Genomic DNA, 16,680 nt, shown 5'->3' on the forward strand with positions numbered 1-16,680 from the left:
CGTGAGCCATGGGCTGCGATGACACAGCTAAAGCGTACCTGTCTAGTTGATTCAACAAAAATGCACCAAGCAAAAGAAATAGAACATACACCGCGTAACCACCGGCCTTAAAGACTACCACAAAACTGTCACCCATTGCTTTCTTGAACGGCTTGAATTTACGACGAAGGGAAAAGATAAATCAGCGACAACAGTGCGTAACAGAATATGAAAAGAGATATACTTTGGTTGACCCGTGACCATAAGAGAAAACGTGTGGGAAAATATAAGCGCAAATGACAGTCACAAGATTCTTAAGTCCCAGCACGTTTTTCTCGACAAGTTTTTGTGAACAAGTTTTCTCTGGTCCTGTCAAAGCCAAATTTGTCAAGTTTCACTGACATGTACACCACAACCATAGAAAACATTCACGTGTAAAAGGGATAATCACAGCAACGTCGGACAGTACCCCGGGACAGTACTATCAAAAGGTGAAATGTGTGACGTAGGGCCTTGGGTAATTATAAAGTTTATACTTTATACAGTGCATGCACGTGACGCTAAATAGTGAAATTAATTGCAAACCCTGTATTAGGCTCAAGACCCTGAAAACCACACCCTGCCCCCCGCCGAGGAAAAGACCAACGTCAAACGTAACTGTCAGGCTTCTAGCGTTAGGTTAAAGAGTTTGACTGGGATGAGCGTCAGTCGTTAGCTAATTATGCAGCTGGTTCTTGCGGGAGAGACTGATCCAACATTTACGTTACTTGCAGTATTCCCGCTACATTCGGTGCCCAAAACATCAATATCTACAAATAACGCTTGCTAAAGTCAACAGTGTGATAAATTAACTCTTAGCAAGTCTTTGCCAGTGTCCGCGTTGGAAAAATAAATCTCTACATTGTATTTTTTGTACTTTTTAGCGGTTTTAATGGTGATTTCTCTCGGAACGAGATTGTTTGTTATTTTTTAACCGTTGATATATAAACTTAAGCAATCTCTAAAAGAATATTATAGTCACAACACTTTGATAGCCATGAACCACAGTTTAACTCGAACCAAAAACAGGTTCCTCAAAGCTTCACTGGAAAGTGAATATTTGAGTTTAAAACAATTCCAAGCAACTCCTTGAACAGCAATGGGTTAAATTTTATCATTTAGCTGCTAAAATGACATCTATTCTCGCTATTATATATATATATATAGTATCATTCAGGGATGATCCGGATCAGGATCAATGATACGAGATCACTCGACGACGACCGACGAATCCAGTCTGGGAAAGATTCATCTGTTCTCGGGGTGTTTACATGACACCGGGGCGACGTTCGACCCGGAGCGAGTTCACTCCGGTTCCCTCTCATGGCTCTATATTTGTTTACATGATCCCACCACAAAATGTCATGCCGGCGCGAGTCACCCCGGCGTGAGTTCACCCCGGTTTTTGTACCGGGGCGAGAATTTCACTCGGGTACGAAATCTCGCAGGGGTATCATGTAAACGCGAAACGACCACCCGTTTCGGTGTGAACAGGGTCTGCCGGTAGACTGGAACGGGTAGCGCATGCGTAATGTTTGCGATTTTGAATCACACGTGTATTTTATCAACATGAAGTGTACCTTCAAAATGACCCAGTCATCATGTAAACGCGATACGAAATCAAAAAGTCATCTCGATGTGAGACTAGCGCCGGTGCGAGTTTTCTCATGTAAACACCCCTTTTAATGTACCATGATCCGGCTGAGTAATCTCAGATCACTCATCCTGATCCGAATTTCCTGGCAAAGGAACGCACCCTAAGGAAACCGAGGGCCTCTTCACATGTTTACAAAGGATTTAGAGGTAACGCGAGATCTCGGAAACCGGGCCAGCCCGGTCAACCTGGCCCATATGGAGAGGCCCTGAACAGTATCATGGCCAACGACCAATCGCAGCGCGCGTAATATTCACCACATTCATGAGTGTAATGGACTCTTAGCATGTCATTACCAGTGTCCACGTTGGAAAAAAGCATCTTTACTTGGTATTTTGTAATTTGAAACGTTTTTAATAGTGATTTCTCTAGAAGCGAGATTGCTTGTTTTTCTAAACGTTGAAAAGCTTAAGCAATCTTTAAAGGCACAATATAATCACAGCAATTTGATAACCATGAACCACAGTTAACTTGAACCAAAGGCAGTTTTCTCTAAGCGTCACTGTTTTGAAGTGAATATGCAAGTCACTCATTAATCAGCAGAGGATTTCCTTAGTTGCTTCAAGTTGAAGTGATTCAGTTACATTAATTAAATATATAATACTTTTCAAAAACTTTATCATTTGGTATTAAGCTGCTTGAAGTCACGGCTATTCTCGCTACGATAAAAAAAGTATATAGTATAGCCGTAATCTGAGAAGAACTAAGAAACCGAATAGCATGACCTAGTGTCATGAACGGACCTTGAATAGCGTGACCTGGAGGCGTAATCGAGAAAATAAAAATCAGTATGAGCTAGCGGGACAGATCAACTACGAGTCAACTACAGACTGTACTTATGATTCCAGGGCCGATCATTTTTAATATGCCAGCTAAAGAAGGAGGCCACACTCCCCCTCGGTTATCTTATTGGTTCCATGGGTTTTCAGATGGACTTTTTATAGCAAAATGACTGAAACAATAGGGGGAGGGGGGGAGGAGAACTCATAATATCTCAAATACCACAATTCACCATTTTCACATAGAGCACCATACAGCAATGGTTGTGCAAAACTTTAGGGTTAAACAAGGTGCATTATGGTCTATGTGAAAATGGTGAATGTTTTCAAAACTGTCGTGGTTTGGGTGGTGCTTCATGAAAACCTGACTTTTGTATAAAAAAGTATAATCATTTTTACATGAGCAGTGTCAGCAATTAGGTCATTTCTGAGTTGCGTCAAGTCTCTGTTTCAAAGCGAGGCCAAGTCTGAAACCATTGACATGAAAATGATTTTTTTATTCTCATGCAAATAAAACTCAAATGAAGCCTCATTTAAAAGTGACAGTTTTTGGAACTTGGAAATAGCCTATTTACCAGAAGTTGATGGATTGCACATGGAAATTGTCCAAAGAACAAAAGGTATTGAAACAGTTGATTTTAAATGAAGCACCACTCAAACAGACTGCTTAAGCTAATTTAAGGTGATCTGGCACGCACAACAGAGCAGTCTGATTTATTATCAGAATAGTTTGTATAAAAGGTCTGCATTAAAAAAACATTTTGTAGAGTTATGTGGATGGGCTAGTGTAAATGCCCTCAGAAGTCAACTTAACTATGAAAGTGTATTTAAAATTGTTACATCGCTGACAACATCCATGGGATGTTTTCACCTCAGGAGGGAACTACTCAGTAAAGTCCTATATGAGGAAGCTCTGCCTTTCGTATCCTTTTCATTGAAAAATGGTACCCCTTCAACATACATTCTTAGTACGAACAAATCGTTTAAACAGGATGTCCTGTCATTTTCATGTAACCATTTAATAAATTAAAATTATATAACCGTAAGGCCTATGATATATAGAGAAAGATGGTCAATTTCAATGAAGAAATGAGAAATGATATGATCAACATGTCACAAGCATGGGAGCCATCATCAGCACAAGGCCTGTCTCTTGGAAACATTTTAATTAAAGGCCCCTTTAAATACTTAAATTATAGATTTTTCTACTGTTTCATATACAGTACTTCAACTTGTGAAATCCATACCCTTTCATACACTGAAAAAATAAGGTGCCCTTTCGGGCAGAACCTCCATATATAAGCCACTACCACAGGGGTGCCCCCCATGCACGCATCATGTCTTTTCAATAATGAATTTTACAATAATATAGTATAACTTTTACAGATTTATACTGGTTTTCTAGGATGTTCTGCCGTAGGTGTCTCGGGCAATAATGGCCGTATCACATCCTCTTCCTCTTGTGCACGCCGTAGATCCCGCTTCAGTGAAAACACAGTCAACAAGAACAGCACTGAACTAAGCAAGTACAAACCAGGAAACAGGATATATAATGCTGTGCGCAGACTGGTTACTCTCTTTAGAGGAGGAACAAGCAATGGCATGTTACCACCAATAATTGAGATTATAAAAAGGTAACCAGCGATCGCAGGTGAACGAATGGTGTTTGGCACAAGTTCAACTACCACAGTTAAGGTCACGCCGACCCACATTTCACCAATGATGTTCGATGGTATCAGACTGATAAAAGCATATGGAGGTTTGAGAAACAGAGCTCCGGCAGCAAATGGGGCAGCGATCACCTGGGGGAAAATAAAAATAAGAATTTTATTATGGCATTTGTAAAATAACTTTGCACCACTATGTCAACTATTCATGTTATCAATAAGATTCATCGAAGTAAACATGCATGAAGTATTCTAATAATTATTATCAATTACTTCTTACCTGGCTAAATACCAATACCCAGACTCTTGCATAAAATCCTCGGTTCTTTATAATTCGGTCGGAGATAAAACCTCCAAGAACCACGCCCAAGCTGCCACCCACTAGAGGAATCCAGCTCATGTATTCGCCAACATTGGTATTTGGGTAGTATTTGTTAAAGTAAGGCTGAGTGTTATAGGCCCAGACATAGCCACCGGCATTCCTTATGGATCCAGCAAGAAACAAAATCACCAATGAAGGGCGCACAAATGTTTTACACAGCAATATTATCTTCTGCTTCAGTAGCTCTGGTCTGGAGTGGCCGACAAGACTCTATTAAAGGAGTAGTAGAATTAACGTTATTGCACATAAAAATGGCAACATGCATACAAGAACTGAAAATATTGGAATGCCTTAATCAGTTGTACAAAATTCAGATAATGAGCCCCTCTTAGCAGGGGGGGGGGTGATGGGGGGGGGGGGGCTTTCGGGTACGTACGTCCCTTTTCCTAGTCTGAATTTCAAATACAGTTATTTTGCATATTGAGGAGTAGGCCATATCCCAGTCACTATTCGATCCATCCATCTGTGGTTTGTCAGCATTTCCATCTAGTCTTATGTCGCTGTTTCAAAGCCACATTGCTTGTTGGAATCTAAACCTAACAGGGCCTTGATAATCAATCATCATTAACTACTAGTGGTTAAGGCAAATGCTTTGCAGAGGCATCTTTTTGTATCAGCAAGCCAAGTGGAGAAGAAATCCATCAGTTTTTGAATACTTCTTATCAGCTTTGCTAGGCAAAGACCTGCTGCTGTGGATGTACACAATCAAACATGGCCTTCATGGGTCCCACATAATGTGCACCCCACCCCCCTCCATTGCCACAAACCATGACGGAAAGATAACAGGAGTGATCACTTCCAGAGGTTATTTTTGTACCTAGTCATTCCTTTATATAAATTTATGACTAAATGTCAGCACGTGATAAAAGATGAATGCCAAACAGACTAACAAGGATAAAATTTATGTGTTTATGTGCTTGCCTGTTCTTGAGTTTCTAGTGCCGTAGCTATGTATAGCTCAGTACTGATATGCTGTTACAGTAATTTTTTTCAGATCCGGAAATGCTGGTTTTTTTCAATTAATCATTAACCATACCTCAATATAACGGACATTTTGGTAGTTTTCCCCAAAATTTTTTAAATGGAGGTGTTCGATATAATGAACCCTCGACATAACGAACAAATTTCCCTACTCCCTTGGCACTTTGTTAAAATAATTATCCTCAATTATTGAGGTTCCACTGTAACATGTTTTAGTCCTCATCCAAGAAGAGTAGAAAGTCTAGAACCACTCGCAGATGTGAAAAAAAGGCAGCACATTTTACTCTGTTATTTTACTTGTACTCTGAGTGATGGTCAAGCCAGAATCTAAGACATTGGCTTCACTTGTAAATTACACCTGTAAATGTTTTATTAAATGCAACTGTAATGACAAGACAACTGAGCTAACAAGTTGGCAGTCAGTAACCGTGGCTGGTGTAGAACAGAACTCAGTTGTTTGACAGCTGTTTGGGTGGTACCAAATGTCACACTAATATTACTTGCACCAGTTGAATACCAGATCAGGTGTAAAGTGGTCACTCACAGGAGCTTAAAAAAAAATGCTATTTTTGTTAATTGTCAACTCCTAAAAATGATTGCATTTAGTTTCAGGAAGTGGTAACATATTACACTGTACTGGTACCAGAGGCTCTAACTACAATTTAATAGTGTTTCAATCCAGAAAAATTTTAGAAGTACTAGATAGTGTTGATAGCTGCGTGCACATGGACAGTGAAATGTTAACATAAAATTTGAAAACACAACTAACCTTTCCATCTCCTCTCTCACTCCTTGCTGGTTCTTTTAACGTAAAAAGCATAAGGATTCCAAGGACAAACCCAGGCATGGCGGCAATCCAAAACACCCACCTCCATCCTTTACCATCAATATCAGCCTGTGTTATAAAGTTACCAAATGCAAATGCCATGCTGTAACCGATATAAATTCCCCAGTTATAAACGCCAAGGGCAGCTCCTCGTAATGTCTAAATACAGAGAATAAAAGAAAAGGGGGCACATTATGATCATTAATTTTAATTAATTAATTGTAATTTAACTACATGTAACTTTCATGCCTGCCACAATGCTCAACTTGTTACAAGAAAGACAAACATTACAAGAATATAATAAATTGTGAATTTTCCAGTCGAGAAGTAAATGTCAAGTCTTGCTCATCTCAGGCTCTTGGCTTCCAGATGGATCTTATTCCACAGGTCTTCCACCTTGACTACAAAAGAGTGTTATGTGCCCAAGGAACCTAAGTTTCAAATCATCTTTAAGTTCTCACCTCTGGAAAATAGTCAGCAATCAAACTTGTTGCAAATGGGGTACAGCCGGCCTCCCTGAAATAAAACAGTAGTCATTAATCTTTTAAAATATTAAATACTATTTTTTATTTATTATGAAACAATTACTTTAAGTACACATACAATACAAATCTTTTAATAATGCATAACAACTTCTTACCCTATTCCAAGAATAAATCTGGTGATAACCAAGTGCCAATATTCGGTGGCAAAGCCAGTGAGCAGTGTCATAGCACTCCAGAGTAAAAGACAGAAGACTATGAGATTTCTGCGATGAAAAACACCTGCACAAAACCCAAGAGGGATGCCACTGATGGTGTAAACAAGAATGAAAACTGGACCAGCAAGAATTTGATACTGATTTCCTGTTCCATCATAATCCCATACGCACACATGTTGGGAAGAATTTCCGGCTCTCTTCCTCTCACATCTGAAACACAACACACAATTCTTTTCCATCAATGCTTTATATTCATCAATTTTCAGTGAAAAAAACAAGCAATAATAGGTACCATGGGGAAGCCCACACAAACTGAGTGACAGTTGTAATGTTTAAATCTAGAGAAAATGTATGGGAATATCGAAAAGGTTCACATTATTGTAATACAATGACATGAATTCTCACAAATTCAATAAGATCAAAATTAATGTCCTTTTATGCCGAATGCAAAACCCTTCGAATCACTATAATTCACTGGCTTTTGTTGCAACAATGACAATACATGACATTTCAGGTAAAAAGACTTTTGATCATACATGTAAGAATTCATCACATTGTATTACGATAATGTGAACTTTTTTGATATTTCCATACATTTCCTCTAAAATACAAACATTACAAATGTCACTCAGTTTGTGTGGGATCTCTGTGATAGGTTCTACATGTAAATCACACAGCTGGACTTTTCTTAGTTGGATTTTTTCCTCCAACAGCATGCACTCATTGGTTGTTTTAAAGGCACATGCCATCCGACAGTGGTAAAAGTAGTAAATGTAAAGCATTAGCTACCCTAATACTTCACTAAATTGAACACTCAGGAGGATTGATGATGAATTTTGATGACACAAGGCTTGTCATTAAGAGGCAGGGGCTGGGGATTTCCCCTGGCTACTATGAATGTGGCCCCCTGGTACTTTCATAGAAAAAGAGAAGAAAAAAAGCAATAAATAAAAAAAAAAGCAATTTACTCAATTCCTTTTCCCCCTTCCATCCCTATTATTTTACAGGCCACCTACCTTCCCCAAGCTCCACGATGTTCTGCTATATACATATTCTTCAAAGGTGGCCCCATACAACTGATTTCACTGTAATATCTACCGTATTTATTTCAGGCTATAAGCTGATCTTGGCCATAAGCCGAGACCCTAAACTTTGAACGTATAGAATCAACATAACTACGAATGAAAAATAAATCGAAAACACCCTGCTATAAGCCGAGACCCATTCGTTACGAGACTTTTGACTACGGTGAAACCTAACATTTTCAAAACAATGTGATCTTCTCCAGGAAAATGTACACTGACATTTTTCCATTAAACGGGCAAAAACAAACGGCTAATAAACAGCTTTTCAAAGCGTTTTAATGGTTTGATTAACACTTTTAACTGGTAGGCAAAAATTTCTGACATCTTTGGAAAGTGTTCGAACAGATTGCCTTGATTTTCTGAATGGTTCGCTTGATGGGTTGACTAAATGACATAAACAGCTTACACGATCCAAGTTTTAAACAACTGTTGTTTGGGTTTTTCACTGCTATCAATCTTTCCTTATGTCTTCATCGCATTACATGTATGCACAGAAATGGCCTTATAATCAAAACAAACCACAGCAGTTTGTGTTGCATTTGTCCCTGCTAAGTGACCAGGCAAAGGTTTTGAAGGATGTGTTTGCCAAACAAGGTGGATTGTTCAAACATTATTTTCTTGACATCTTTCATTTGTTTTAGACCTTCCCTTGTTGTAAAAGGCTTACCAATGTGTAATTTTAATTGTGAGCCCTGTTTTTGTCAGATATTTTAACAATTTGGGACTGAGTTTCTGTGCTTAGCTAAGTTATCATGCCAGGGGGGTACTCCCTATAATGACCTATATGGGGAGGCTCTGCTCGAAAGGGGTACCTTTTTCAGGCTTCAGGTATATCAAAGGGTAGGAATTTTACTCATTGAACTATACCAGAGGGTAGAAAAATCTGTCATTTGGGTTTGTGACAGGGCGCGCGCCTCAACCTAACCCCCAATTTTCTCTCATCCCCAAAACACATAAATTGTGACTGGGTACGAGTATTCAGGTAGAACCTCCCTTTTTCCTCTGCATTCAAGGAGACAAAAGGGGGCTTTGCTTGCAGGGTGATACTTTTGAGGAGTGGATGAAAAATGTAACACATCACAAGTGAGAGCCTTTCAGTTAACACAGTATTTTTTGCTTAACACAACAATCACTCCTAGACGTTGCAAAACAATTTTCAGTCAACCCAGTATTGCCCTTTGCAACCCTCTAACCACAACAATTACCACCGAATGTTGCGAAACAACTTTCTGCGTAAGATGACCCGAAACAGAAAGCACACCATCATGGTATTTCTTACGTAACACAAGAGCACGTACTGTTCCAAAATCACGCGATGGTTACTGATTTCTACTAAATATCCAACAAAATTCTATGCGTCAGTCATCATTTTCACAACTGAACATAAATTTTACGGTCACAGGTTTGTCATGTGTCTGTAAAATAGTTATGAGTAACAAACTCACCGTACAAAACACGTGTAGAAAAGAGAACTAAAAAGTAGAAGCAGCTAAAACCTTGGTATACTTACGTAGTTTGGTTTTTCTCCGGTTCATTGCTATCCTTTACGCTTTCGACACAAATCTTTTTGTAATCCTTTGAAAAGGTTGAGTTGTAAGGCAGGCATCCTTTATCTCCAAACTTTATGTCGTGAGCCATGGGCTGAGATGATACAGCCAAAGCGTACCTGTCAAGTTGATTCAACAAATATGCACCTAGCAACAAAAATAGGACATAAACTGCATAACCACCGGCCTTGAAGACTACCACAAAACTTTCACCCATTGCTCGATTAAACGGCTTGAATGTGCGACGAAGAGAAACAATGAATCGGCAAAAAAGGCGCAGAACAAACTGTAAAATGCTTTTTCGCGTGACTGTCATCGGATTTGACACGAGTGAGCCGGAGGAATAGCGGTTACATAAGAACAAACGGCCAGCGGCACAACTAGTACGTCATATTTTTTGCATGAATTGTGTGGTATAAATCCCCCCTTGTCTTAAAATCTGAAATTGTGTTAAAATTCTCAGGAATATCTGTCTTTAAGGGCCTTAATTTTTGGACACAGACGCTATCACGGTTCTTCTTAACCAACAATAAATAGCACCTATGGTTCTGCCTCAACCTCGTCCACCCTGGGAACATCCAGGTGATTAGTCATCCCTGCACATCAAGAGAGGATAAAGGGGACAGAGAAGGCATCCTCCATACACACCCTATTCCATAGGTAATTCGTCTCGAGTTATTTTTAAGACCACAGATCCCCAGGGGGATTAGACAACAGCCAATCACATAGCGCAAATGTGTTCCGCGTGGATGACCCACGCTCAGAGCCACGCGTCCTTCACGAATTGAGGCAGAAAAAAATGGCGGAAGACGAGGAGAGCAATATTGCTATTCGTTTTGTCGACGAAAACGACTAAAGAGAGATTTCTGCTAAAGCTGTGTCAGCGAAACGGAAATTAAAAAAGAATCGCCCTTCCTCTCTTGTATACAGCTAACAGTACAGCAGGGAAATTCACAGTGAATATTCTCTCAGGATCATTTATAATTTACCATGGATGTAATTTACAGTTTGAAGAGAGCAATTTCTGGTTTGATATTTATTCTTTTATTAGTCTTTTATTATTCAACGAAAATAACACTTGACGTCCTATAATAATAATAATAATAATAATAATAATAATAATAATAATAATAATAATAATAATAATTTAATAACTTCTAGAGCGCTATTTACATTCACTGATCAACAGCGCTTAACAACTTAAAAAAACTACAATAAAATTCAAATTTGTAAAACTAATTACATGTACATGAATATTACTTGCTACTTGCTTTATTGTACAAACGACCGGTTTCAATAGACCGGCGAAATTTCTCATTTTATTAAAGCACTGAGCTTACGATAACTTCGAGTTAAACTGATTTCACGGGTTGTCAAAGAGACGAGCGATTCCCTTTTCCCAGGTGAGCGCCGACTCATTTCGCTTCAATATTCAGAAATGCTCTCGATCTCTTTACGCTTTCATTGCCTTTCGCCTGACATGTTTTGCATGGCGTTTAATCATGCAAAACCTCCACGAAACATCCACGCAGCGCGGGAGGTAACTTTATCCCGATTCTAAAAATAACTCGAGACGAATTACCTATGGAATAGTGTGCTGTATGGGGAATGCCTTCTCTGTCCCCTTTATCCTCTCTTGCTGCACATGACATCCCTGACATACCGCCCTCATCGTTTCTAAATTTTTCTACATCTACCCCCTCTTTCATTTTTTTGCGAATAGAAGAGGAGAAGGTGGGAGGTTCGTGCCAAAGGGTCATACAGAAATCGGGGCTGGTTTACAACTTTAAGGGGCAAACTTCCTTTAAGAAGAAGAGCAAAACTTCCCTGAAAATTGCATTAAATTTTGTAAACCAGTCTCTGGTCTTGAGAGTCATTGAATAAGGGAATAGCCTGATTGGTGGAGAATACAGAAACTCTCTCCTTCCATTTTTATCCTTCCCCTTAATTTCATGCTTTTTATGTATCACCATTTGCAGAAATTCGTACAACGGCGTTACGAGGTTTGTTTCTTTAATAATGAATACACCAGTAGGGTAAAACCTAATTATTGTTTTTAAAGAACTTTTTGGAGGCTGAATAGTATCTTTTCATGAACATTCAAAAGATCAGACCCATCCGTTGCCGGAACTCTGAATGGTCACATGGAGAGAATTTATGATCAGGGTAGGAAGCAGGGGCAAGTCAAGCTGAAGACCACCAATGACACCAACTTACGTGTACTGTACTTACTAAGCTAGACTTCGTAATGGCTGAGAGAAGAATTCTCAAATGATGCGCATTCTTTGGTAATGCGCGCGCAGGAGCCTCTTACCAAATCAGTCAAATCACTGCTCCTGGCACGCGCTATCGAGCTATTATGACGTACGGCATAGTTTTCAATGAACAAAAATGGATCCTGATAAAGGTAAGTAAGTTCCTTGAAGAATAACTGTTAAAAGGACCACAGCATATGACCCATGTAGTGAAAGTGATAACCGCCGCTTGGTTAGCTCAGATTATGGTAAAATCGTTCTGAGGCTAACCAAACTAAAAATACAGTTCTAGGAGACTTGTCCACCACATTATAACCACTCAAAGGCAGTGTTTTTAACCAAACACATGCGGGCGATTGCCAGAAGGACTTTTGAATGCTAATCAAAATTGGACTCTTGCTGAAAGACAGATATTTAGACAGATTCTTTGTACCTTTTAGACGCGGAAGGGGAAACTACGAAGCGGAACGAAAACAGCACGCAAATGTGCAAAGCGCAAGTAAGTCATACAAACTTTGACGCCAGAAAGTAAATGAGAGAAGAATTAGCGAGCCTTGAGACATTTCTATAAAGGTATCATAAGCTTTAAATTATAAACTCGGTATTTCAGGGGAAATTTTGGCACGACTAGACGCTCTTGCCGTAGGCGGTCTACAAATTATAGTCATCTCTCACGTTGCAGATCCCTCTCCATTTTGAACAATTAACCGCAAATCCCCCACAAAAATCAGTAGCACAGGCGTTCGCATATTGTCTGAAAAAATCCCGCTAACATGGATTCTCGCAGTTCAAACTATTTATTAACTCGCTATCCGAGGGTATCCGTAATAATGGCAGGTCATGACCCCACTGGATTGGCGGTTAAAATTGAAAAAAATGGCTAAAATGTTCCCGTATTCATTCATGTAAGAACGAGACCTTCTGTTTCTGGAAAGCAGAGTACAAAATAGTTTACTGGGGTCATCTAAATCTGGCTGAGATAGACTTCCCTCTCTGGAGGGTAGAACTAGATGAACAATATAAAAAGGACCTCTAAGAGCACAAGAGTGTCATGATCAAAAAAGGGCGTGTCGCCAACTTTCCTGAACTCCGTGGGCTCACAGCCAATTTTGAAAGTCTACCCGATTGCCACTTTTTCTTTCATTTTTTTTCCAGTTAGTGGACGTCCCTCTTATTAACTCAGAAGGTAAAATGCTGTTACCACCAGCTGAATTAGGAAAAGGATGCCCCAGCCCTGTTTACGCCAATCCTCGCCAGGTTCTACGAATCCTCAAACGAAGGGAAGCCAAAAAGAGGCTTGCTCGTTCAGGAAAACTGAAAAACCGGGCCAAACGAGTATGTATGGCAGTTCAGTAAATTTTTCTTTTATTCCCGATCGTGCTGACTGGACATATCATATTGTTCCAATCTAGACTCGATTATTATGTTAATTCAACTGTAACTGAATCAAATAATTAATTGATGAGAAAATTCACACTCAATACTGCCTGAAAGGCTAAAGTTTAAAGTAAAGTCCAGGTCCGGTTTACGTGCACGCTACGATTTATCGCGCGAATTTTCCAACGTAACGCAAAAAAAATCACCTGTTTTTAAAAACTCTGTTGAAGTTCGATTTTACGCCGATTTGTGATTGTTCCTTAGCGTTTTCCAAAAGTAACTAGTCACGTTGTCTCAAAATTTTTAGGATAAAAAGAGAGCTGGAAATCAAGAAGATGGTAAAACAAATAGTGATGGAGCGAGTCCTAAAAAGGCTGGTTAGCACTGACTTAAAAGAGACGCAGAAAAATTGACTCCGGTAGCCTGGAACCGGTCACTGCAAGTTAAAGAGTGTACTCCAGTCCAACGTAAATTTAAACTGAGATTGCGTAAATGAATATTGAATGTATAAGTAGTAAAGAGATTTCCAGTTGAGATTAGTTGAGTCTGAGTTGAGATTATTATTATTATCATTACTATATTCATAGACCATCCGCCAAACTGCACTGCTGCTGTAATCAACCACACTTTGATTCAGACCATTGAGATGAGTAAACTTCCTTCCGTTTCGATTCCGAGATACACAGAATCCGTTCAAAACAGAAGAGCTAGACTACACTCCGATTCTATCCTCTCTCTCTTACATCCTGTAAAATAACACGGCACGTGATCACGTGGTTGTCCAGTTCTAACTGACTTCATCATTGGTAAGGTGGGACAAAGATTCAGTTAGCTTTGGCTTAGAAAAGTGACGTTGCAGTAGGCCGGGCACTGCTGGAATGTCTAATTTGCGACTTTTGCTGCTAAATTTACCACCTTATCGGAGGAATTCTTTCTACTTTTGAGTTGGCAAGTCCTTCCGTTCGCTAAAACTGTTATTCTTGCCAGATCCGGTTTTGCGATTTTTGTTATACACAATCCAGGACATAAGTGGGAACAGGCAACTTCTCTTACAGCGGGGGAGAACCAGCTCTTTGCATGCGTGTGTTGACTTCAAGGAGGAGCGCTTCTGAATCGGTCCTTTCAAGTGAATCTTCGGCGTGGAGGGGTTTCAACTCCTCTGACATGAGAGCTTTGTTACGTTTCGCCTTTTCTAACCACTCCGTACTAGTTTATCCGGCGAGTGTCCAGCTGGCTGTGGGCAAATCCGTCATCATGCTTCCTTTACCGGCCACAAAAGGCGATGAAATGTGTTTAATTGCGGACTTTTATTGTGCAAAATTGCATATTTTTACTACAAAATCCTACAAAAGTGAAGCAGTAGCCACATACAATCATAGACTGCCTTTTATTTCATATTATATCTTGGATTGCTTGACTTCAAACATATTTGACATTAAATGTAAATTGTTCATGGATATTAGACTAACTCAAACCAATATTGCGACAAACAAATGCGGGTTTATACAGCCATGTACATGGGACTTCTTTTTCTGCATCTTTGTCTAAGACGTAACCGTATTAATTCTCTTCGACTTGTCTAACCTCAGAAAATCTAAACGCAATCTATTCAATGCTATATTATAAGCAAAGATTTTAGAACTAAATCTTAGGAGCAAAAAAAAACCTTTGTGAAGGCTTTAGCATAAAAGCTGTTCATTGCTCCATAACACCAAGGATGCAAAGCGCTTGGCAGACACATTAAAAGAAAACTATATCTCCTCATGAGGCTGTGATACCGAAATTTCCATTCATTTACATCAGCTAAACTTTCCCACAAAAACACGGCTTGATAAGGAAAATAACAAACTACAAATATAAGAATAATCGCGTAAATTATCTTAAGTAAATCTTGTTCAGCATCTGCGTCATCTGGTTTGATACCTCTACGGTTTTTTACATCAACCAAGGCTTGTCGTCTTTGCTTTCCTTCCTGCAGTGTTCTCTCTTCTTCCCTGTTGTTTGTAAGAGTAACAAGTTCAATTGCAGCAGCTGAAGAAGGGATGATCGATGTCTGAGCTGCCGGCTTTTGGTCTTTTGGCTGTCGTAGCTTCCATGCTACAGCTCCGTAAGATGCTAGCATGACCAGGTAGGGTAGGGCATAATTCAGGGAGAATAACACGAGCGAATAGGCATAGACATTCCCAACAGGATGCAATTCACAATGGCCACCTACGAACCTGTTTCGAATGAATATGGGCACACTGACAGCAGTAGGGACAAGCCACAAACAGGAAAAGATCACAGTCTTCAATTTCCCAGATACATGTTTTTGGATGGGGTTGATGAGTACTCGGTAGCGGTAGAATGCGAGCGCTGCCAGCGAATAAGTTACTACCATCAATGAAATAACTTGGATGGGATTCGCAACGCACCAGATATCGTGCACGATACTATCTCTGTATCCGCCTTCATATTGCCAAATCAACATGATCAGTAAACAAAGGCAATTGAGGATTTCAGCAAACGCTATGTGGGCAACGAGATGAAATGAAAATGGATGACGAAGAGGCGTCTTCCATGTTGCTTTACAAACTACGGAATTACCGATCGAACCCGCTATGGTGATCACCGTCAAACAAGAAAGACGAAATACACGCAATGGTGTTGTTTCTTTATACTGCAAAATCCCCCAGTCTGAATTTTTAGAAGTTTCATTTGTAAATGTAGTCGTGTTGCTCAACGATGCCATTGCGTTCAACGATCAAGTTTTCGTATTCTCTGACCTAGTGGACAAGAAGAAGACTTTTTCTCGATTCCTCAATTAGCTAAATCTGCAGCTGTCCCGGAACTGTTCATAAGCATTTAAAAAAAAAGGGATGAGACCAAGAGCCATTGTGATTCTTATTGACACCTATCAATGTTTATTTCGCTAGTCACATTACTTATATCAAAAAAACTCATAATGAGACACATGCAAACTGAGCGTGTCATCTTTAATACCTTAATATGCACAGGGGCACCCAACGACTGTTTTCTGTGAAATATCTGTTCGGAGAAACAAAAATTGCCTAGAATTTTCTATAGCTTGAGGAAGGCTAAAAATTTTCTTGACGACCGTTCCATTCATGTACACAATTTTCGAAGCTTATCTAATAAATTCCCTACGATTTTCTGAAGTTTCATTTTTCCCATTTCACTCCCCAGGTTAGGTTATTTTTCGTAGAGAAAGGAAACCTAAAATTTTCGGAATCGAAAATGCAATCCAGAAAGGAATCAGAAAAACTATCACTTTCGGAAAACTTTAAATTGCTGCTAAAATTTTCGGGAAAATAATACTGAAGCCCTCGTAACTTCGAAAAGACTCAAGTTACCCTAGGATGACCGAACAGATATAAATTTCTTAGCGCCACTCAGAATACATTTCTAG

At 39.5% G+C, this 16,680-nt stretch overlaps 2 protein-coding genes across 2 annotated transcripts; both read right to left on the minus strand.

Annotated features, from left to right (window-relative positions):
• Positions 1 to 3,255: 3,255 nt before the first annotated feature.
• Positions 3,256 to 9,964, minus strand: LOC140937413 (MFS-type efflux pump MSMEG_3705-like). Its single transcript, XM_073386969.1, has 6 exons — positions 9,603 to 9,964; positions 6,948 to 7,217; positions 6,769 to 6,823; positions 6,251 to 6,466; positions 4,399 to 4,710; positions 3,256 to 4,253 (listed from the first exon to the last, which is right to left on the minus strand). Exons 1-6 carry the CDS (start codon positions 9,953 to 9,955, stop codon positions 3,840 to 3,842), a joined length of 1,620 nt encoding a protein of 539 aa, XP_073243070.1. The 5' UTR covers positions 9,956 to 9,964; the 3' UTR covers positions 3,256 to 3,839.
• Positions 9,965 to 14,739: 4,775 nt separating this feature from the next.
• Positions 14,740 to 16,053, minus strand: LOC140938809 (RYamide receptor-like). The gene has a single exon (XM_073388337.1). It carries the CDS (start codon positions 16,000 to 16,002, stop codon positions 14,920 to 14,922), a length of 1,083 nt encoding a protein of 360 aa, XP_073244438.1. The 5' UTR covers positions 16,003 to 16,053; the 3' UTR covers positions 14,740 to 14,919.
• Positions 16,054 to 16,680: the final 627 nt, after the last annotated feature.

Source organism: Porites lutea, chromosome 5 (genome assembly GCF_958299795.1).
Source record: "Porites lutea chromosome 5, jaPorLute2.1, whole genome shotgun sequence".
NCBI classification, from domain to species: domain Eukaryota; kingdom Metazoa; phylum Cnidaria; class Anthozoa; order Scleractinia; family Poritidae; genus Porites; species Porites lutea.